The sequence below is a fragment of the Pteropus alecto genome, unplaced genomic scaffold (assembly GCF_000325575.1).
Source record: "Pteropus alecto unplaced genomic scaffold, ASM32557v1 scaffold81, whole genome shotgun sequence".
NCBI lineage: Eukaryota > Metazoa > Chordata > Mammalia > Chiroptera > Pteropodidae > Pteropus > Pteropus alecto.
This window is the reverse complement of record NW_006433378.1, coordinates 3,902,067-3,910,048: the sequence shown is the minus strand read 5'-3', so window position 1 is coordinate 3,910,048 and position 7,982 is coordinate 3,902,067. Positions and strand designations below refer to the sequence as shown.

At 36.9% G+C, this 7,982-nt stretch overlaps 1 protein-coding gene across 1 annotated transcript; it reads left to right on the top strand.

Moving 5' to 3' along the window:
* Position 1: 1 nt before the first annotated feature.
* Positions 2 to 2,057, top strand: CUNH3orf80 (chromosome unknown C3orf80 homolog; the record flags this gene model as incomplete). The annotated part of the gene is made up of 1 exon (XM_015586473.2): positions 2 to 2,057. A coding segment is annotated over one exon (291 nt), but the record flags the coding sequence as incomplete, so codon positions are not given.
* Positions 2,058 to 7,982: the final 5,925 nt, after the last annotated feature.

Here is a 7,982-nt window from a genome sequence, read left to right as displayed (position 1 = left end):
CGGCTCCCAGGACTCGCTGCTGGACAGTGGCAGCGGCGGTCGGGGCCATGGAGGCGGGGGGCTCTCGGCCCCCTCCTGCGCCTCCGAGCACGAGCTGCGCGTAGTCTCGCCGGTCTTCCTGCAGCTGCCCAGCTACGAGGAGGTCAAGTATCTGCCAACCTACGAGGAGTCCATGCGGCTGCAGCAGCTCAGCCCCGGCGAGGTCGTGCTGCCCGTGTCCGTGCTCGGCCGCCCTCGAGGCGGCGGCGCCAGGGAGTCGGACGGCGGCGAGGGCCGCTTCCCGCTCATCTGAGCGCCCGGGGCCGCTCGAGGACCACGCAGACAGACCTGGGATGGGCACTGCGGCTGGGGCGCAACGGCTGGGGTGGCCGCGGCCGCCACCGACTTCCTTGGACCTCGTCTGCCACCCCGGCTTAATCGCCCATCGCCGGGCGACTGGGTTGGGGTCACCCCCACTCCCTGCTCTCTTAAGTTTCATTCGGTTCAAGGAAACATTAGGCACGCGGGGCAGGGGTGACAGCAGCGGGCAAGCTCGGAGCGCAACTTCGAAGGACGGTCCCCGCCCTCAGATTGTGTTCACTCGTGCCAGCTTCCCGAATCAAAGAGAACACGTGAGCCCTTTGGTGCGTCGGGAGAAGGGCAGTCTCCTTTAGGGCTGAGGGGTTAGGGGCGCAGTTCCACTCCTTTCCCTCTCTCCAGGACAGGTCAAGGTCTCCCTGTATGGGCGGAGGTCGAGAAGCGAGCCGCGCCTGCAGACTGCTGCGCGCGTCTGGGAAAGTAGCTCGTAGGTATGATCAGATCCCTCCCTTGAGGGGAACCCAGAAAAGCGCTTCCGTGTCTTCCAGGCCAAGCATAGTCACGGCTGTTGGATGGTTCACAGTTTGGTGGTATACTCGTGATATCCAGTTAGTTGCTGTACCTACTCAAGATACAGGAATTACGTATATACAAGACCATATTCATAATAAGGTACAGTTGGACTTTTGATTTTTCAACAACTGAAAAGATATTTATATTTGTCTTTTATTTTTATATTTTACCATATATTGAATGCATCAGGTATATGTGCAATGAATGACAAGATAATTGTCTTATCACCCTTTTTAGGCCTTGATGACCAGAAATTGCCCACACTCTGTCATTATTGTTTAATAAAATGTTGGACATTATTTCATTTACAATGGGGGAAAAAAGAGGCATAGTCAAAAGAGAAAACATATGTGACATAAAAAACATGAAGGATATCTTATTTTCACTATTCGAGAAGAATATATTTTATTTTTAGTACTGTGGCATAATATATAACTTTTTATAACTATATATTATGTAGTCTAGGTTTTGTGTCATTTACCACAGTTATATGTAAAAATGACTTGATAAATATATGCCATATCATGAAGCATGATGCTATACACTTTCCCCTCGATTTTTCATTTGGAATACATTACAGAACATAAGGACTTGTGATTCATAACTTGTTTAAAGCCATAATTGTGCAGTTATATACTACAGAAGGATTCGGTCAACCTATCTTAAGTAAAAAAAAATAAGTATCATTGTATCAGTTCTACCATTCTATGAATGTCTTTTAAGCCAGTGCTAATATAAAATATGAAAATGCATTATGTATAATGTACATATGCATATTGTCTATGTACAATATATACATTGTATACCATATAATTATTACAGTTTTTGATTATCATGAAAGGAAAAGAAGGAAAAAAGTTTCTCTCTTCGAGGATGAGTATTACGTTAAGGAAGATTACACATATGGACCTCATATGTGTATCTAGAAACATTTGTTATGATTGAAAGTCTGACAATCCTGAGAAATCTTAAAATACCTGAATTATAATAGAAGAAGATGATTTGATTACTTTAAACTTGTAAAAGCTGGTTGAAAAACTGATAGTTCTAAGAAATTTTAAAATGTCTCAATTGTAATAGAAGAGAATAGTTTACTCTAAACCTTTAAAAGCTAATGACCCTGTCATTAAAATCATTTGAAGTGTATTGAAGCAGAAAAACATTAAAATCTTTCTTTGTGTAAATTATGTCATGTGTGACTATATGGTACGGTATTAAAATATAAAATGTGTATCTTTGTTACTTAAAAGCAATTTTAAGCTGCAAATAGGCAAAAGCATCAGGAGTTGAAACTATATCAATTAAGAATGGTACAAGATTTAATGAAATCACATTATAGTAAATATATTAAGATTATTCAAACACTGTAAATTTTATTTATATGACTCTCAATACCACCCACCATTCAAACTGTAAAATTGCCATATTCTTTGAAATGATTTATCCTTTGAGTATACTGTTTTAGATACTTCTTAAAATTTACCCATATCTGAAACGTCAACATAAATATACAACAGTATAAAAAGTATATCCTGTATATTGTTGCTGCTAACATCTTGACCTTTACAACAAAATCTTATAAAATACACTTATAATATGGATCAAGTATGTTTTTTCCTTGTATCAACTATGGAACGCTTCTTTCCCCAAAATTCAGAATGTCTATAATGTGACACCAATCATGCAATGAGGTTCTCCTGATTTTAAAATTACAAGTTTTACATTTGTTTTATTCTTTATACGCACAAGCTTTTATTCCTATCCCTCAGTTCAATAAAAATGAGTCTGACTCTACTTTGTTTTTTTTCATGCAGTTCATTGATTTATCAGGCACAATTTGTTCAGGCATAATTTTATAGGGGAAAAAATCCTCAAGAACTATTTTTATTAGTCATAAATGAATACATCTCATGGGAATACACACACATATACAACATACCATGTTAATACACACAGAACTATGTGTTCACAATGCTGGAATACCTGGATAGAAACATTTTTAAAGCTCTAAGGGCAGTATCTATCTGGGTGTTCAGTTTTACAGGTTCCAGCTGGAAGTTATTTATTATATAAAACTAGTAGAAAATAGGAATGTAGAAAATAGTTTTTATGTAGAAAAGTCATTCTCTCATATATATAAATGGGCTGTGACTGATAATTTTTGCTAGCTAGGCTGCTATGTATGTACACATCTTACCCAAACCACCTGAGAGTGCCAGGTTCTCCAATACCATCTAAGCTTTTGCTCCTAGTTTTCAGTTATCAAAGTAATTCATACACTAAAATATTTCAAGCACATTTTATCTTCACTGACTTCTCATGAATAGGAAAATAATGGTCCTGGATATGGTAAGAATCCATCTGGAATGTGAGAAAACATAATTGATTTTCGAAATCATATATATATATATATATTTGTATAATCACCAGTTGCTTAAAAGCAATTTGTTACTGGCGTTCAACATCATAACCAAGGGAAAAATGTCTTCTTGAGATAGAATGATACTTTTAAGAGCCCATTAATTGCTGCATTCTGCAAATGTGAGTGTGCTTCAACCATGAAAAATAGCGTTGGCAATTATACCAAAGGGCATGAGGTGTGCTATATAAGGAAAACAAGACTCAATTGTAAAGGCCAAAGGGAATATTAAGGAAATGGCTTCAACAGTTTAAAAGGCTATATGCTAAGTACTTTAGTGTCCTTTATGTATACAGTTTCTCTAAAGTGGAATTAATAAAGGAAATAATTCAGAGCTGAAACTGATATGTTATAAACATGAATATGCTGTGCAGATTTATACAGTGTTCTGCACTGACTTTTGTAAAATTTTCATGAATCATAATTAATTTGGATTTCCAGATTGAGAGAAACGGCCATAAGTTGTTTTATTTTGAGCAACCCAGCATTAACCATCTCTCCAAAAATGTAAGTTGCCAACAACCAATCAGTAACAGAATGTTTGGCAAGTTTACATCTGACCTCACTAGTTTACCATTTACTTTTTCATTCTCCTTCCATCCATTGGTGAAAAGGCTAACAACTGGAAAGCTAACGGTTCTTTTGGCATTTACACCAAAAGCTCTCTGATAGCTGCCGGATCGTCCATGGGTTCTCGTTTTAGGTGTCCTTGGCATTCGTGAGGATTCTTAGAGTTTTTGCTGGGTCTGCTTTGTGCTTGGCATGCTTCTAAGCTTCTGTAGAAATTATCACCATCGATTTGTTCCTGTTTCTTTTGGTGTTTGTGCAAACTCTCTGCTATCTGCCAAGTCTTCCAAAGGTTCTGCCTTTTCTTTAGGTGTTTTCAGCAGTCTCTTAAGAAGTGTTAGAGTTTCTACAGGTTCCAGATTCTGCTCTGGAGTACTCTTAAGCTTTTTGTGGACACTTAATTTTATTTTAATAAACATCTGTAATCTGTTTATTATTAATGTCATACATAACTTCCTGAAATTTAGAATACTGTATCTGAGTTCTGGCAATTCACTTTGACACATTAAATATAATTACTTCTAGCTTGCTCTGATTTAAATTTGGCAGCAATTTACATTTTAGCCTTTCTTCCAACGAAAAAAATATAAATATGTGCACAATGTTAGGTATAAGCTTGGCAGTTGCTGTAGGGGGTGACACTTTTCATTCGTTATCATGATGATTATAACAACAACTATACTTCATCGAATGCTTATATATGCCAGGCACTGTGCTGGGAATTTTATATTTTTATTTAAAATTCACACCAGGAAGAGCTAAGGATTATTAATCCCAGTCATAGGCGAGAAAAGTGCAGCCCAGAGAGGCTGAGAAGTGTGCTCAAAATTACATGGTTGATAAGTAGGGGATCCCAGAGGCATATACAGCCTGTCTGACTCCAGAGCTGGTACTCTTAACCACTCAGCTTCTCCCTATGCAACTTAACGGTCACAGAATATCTTAATATTAGGGCTCTGAATGTAGCTAGATGGCATCATATTAGCATCAGTTTTTTTCACATGCAAAATAAGGTAGCTATTATTTGTTATTTGCTGTTTAAAGGAATTATTATTTTAAAAAATACTGTAGAATCTGGGCCAGGAATCTTTAATTATTCAAAAGAAATATTATTTGTGGGAATGCAGAACTGTTTCATGGATAAAATCTGAAATGGTCAACAAAAACAACCCAGGCAGTGATTTTTTTTCCATTGAATTCAAACAATTCCTTAAAACGCCAAATGTGCTCTTTCCTGGTCTGATGTCATTAACTTTAAAAACTGAAAAAGTTATTTAAAATATCTGGTAAATCTTGTCCAATATTTTTTTAAAAAATAGTTTTTGCGTACTCAGCATAAAAATGAGAACCACAGAGTCTAACGTTACAACTAAATGCCCAATGCCAGCCAATATTGAAGCAAGGACAAAAACAGCTTCCTAAATCAAGGTTCTGTTTATATTCTTGTGGTAGAATGTGCTTGTTAAGATTTCATATAGAATAACATACTGGTTTAGAGTTGGGCTGCCAGGGTGAATCTCTGAACGCTAGATTTTACTAGTTATATAATGACGAGCAAGTTGCTTAACTTCTCTAACCCTATTTTTCTCATCTGTAAAGGGGGTAGGGTACCTATCTCAGATGGCTGTAATGAATATTAAGGTCACATATAAAAAGCACTTAATACTGTGCCTGAGACATAAAAATGTATTTTGAGTGCCAGTATACACATATTGGTTGACACTGAGTTCTTGGTGTGAAATTCAGATAAACTTGTGGGAATTCAGAAACTTTTCCAGTTAATCATGGGCATAATAATTTGAATTAAGAATAGAAACGCGTTTAGGAAAAAGAAAAAATTAACTTAAAAACACTTTCAGCTGGTCTTAATGACTGGTTTTAGTTGAGGTGATACATTGTGGGTGAAATTCTGGGCAGAAATTGGGTTTGGGCAAGCAAGGAAGGACTAGGAGTGGAAGACTAAATAAAATGGTAATGGTTGAGTGTGTGGATATCTTGATGTTGATGAGCAAGTTTAGTGGGAGAAAGGAAGAAGAGTTAGAAAGGCAAGCTACTGGAGTAGGAGATTGGGAGACTAGATCTTGAGACATCATAGAAAGAGAAGCTGTGGGTGAGGACAAGGGTGAAGCAGTGGCCTTTAGAGTAGGTATATTCTGGGAAATATACACATCAAAGCTGTAGGAACGGAGGCGGATACAAGTTGCTGGGGAAATAAAAGTTAAGGAGGTAGAGGAGGACAAATCAAGCAGTGAAGGTGAATGCTTTGGCCCAATGGACAATGAAACTCGCCTCAGGTATGGCGGAACTGAGTATGATATGAAGGCTTTTATATAAATATTTCTGATTTTTAACCTGAAGAAGAGACAACCAAAGAAAAAGAACTATCATTAAGTACTTAAGAGGCAAACGTAGAAATGGAATTGATCTTATTTTATAGGACTCTAGAAGATAAAACTTAAAGGTAAAACAAAACAAAAAAACCCCCACAACTCTACAAATACACGAATTAATTATCCCATCCATCCATTCACCCATGCACCTGTTCATCCAGGCACTCAGCCATTCTTTCACTTACACCAAAACAGATTTGAGGTCATTTACAAAAAGGATACACAAAACAAGACCCCTAAGAAGGAAATGAAGAAACCAAGGCAAAGAGAAAAAGCAAGGCTGGGAAAATAAGGCCATTCCATGGTTCTAAGCTTTATAGCAGGAAATACAAAGAAAGAAGCAGATCAGTTAAAAGAGTCAGTGTTTAAAATAAAAATGAGACCAGCTGCTTGAGAGAAGCACAAATCTTCCTGGACTGAAATCTGGGAGAAGCTTCTATGAGTTCTCATAAAGAAGACACTATAATGTCAAGAAGAACATATTTGACCATTTTTTATACTAAATATGTTCCACAGGGCTTCTAAAGATGAGATCCTCAGTACAGACCAATAGCATTAACATTGTAGCTGACTACAATTTTTCAAGGGGTCTAAGTAATATAGTACAGGAACTCTTCACTCCTGATTCTTTGATCCAATCCAAAAAAGTTTATATTCTAGAGGAATAAATGATTATATAACTTTCAAATTATTCTCCTAAAATGTAATTTCTCTCAAGCCTTTTAAAAACCATTTGTTGCTTTTATAAATTGCAAAAGTGATATTTAAATACACACACTGGCCCTACAGATTCCTACAAAAAACTGTTAGAATAAGTGAATTCACTCAAGTCACAGGACACAAAATCGAAATACAAAATAACAACAAACTATCAGAAAGAGAGACTAGGAAAACAATTCCATTTACAATTGCATCAAATAAATTTAGGAATAAATTTAACCAAAGAAGTGGAAGACCTGTACATTTGAAAGTTACTAAAAGAGTAGATCATACAAATTCTCATCACAAGAAAAAAAAAATTGTAACTATGTGTACTGATAGATGTTAAGTAGATTTAGTGAGGTGATTTCACTATACATATATCAAATCATTACATTGTACACCTAAATCTAATACAATGTTATATGTCAATTATAACTTAAAAAAAAAAAAGCACTTCCCAAGATACAGTGGGCAGTATGGATTCGGGAACCAGGTTGTTGAGGCTCCTATTGCTAGGGCTCCTATTATTGGGGCGTGATTCCATTTGAATTCCTTAACCTCTCTGTGCCTCAATTTATTCTTCTGAAAAGGAAGCTAAAAGTAGTTTCTCAGAGGGTAAAGCTCATAGAACTTGGTACACAGTAAAGACTGTATGAGGTGGTTCACTACGAATGGATTTGAGAGGAAGAGTCAAAGCTGACTTCAAGGCCATGAAAAAAATTTCTGCATTGAACTTTCAGGACCCTCTGCATTCCAGAATGTGTCAGAAGCAGCCTTAAAATGTACATAGCCTTGATTCAGCAATTAGATTCCCCACTAAAAATCTATCCCATGGAAATAATCAAGGTCCAATGAAAAGATCTGATTACAGAAAATGTATTGAAGCACTGCTATAACGCTGAGGTGTTGAAAACTAAATTATCCAATAGTAGGATATTGAGTAAACAAATTCTGCTCCATCTGTACGAAGAGACATCCTAGTCTTTAAAATACAATAAAACATCTATTAATATGGAAATATGTTTATGATATGT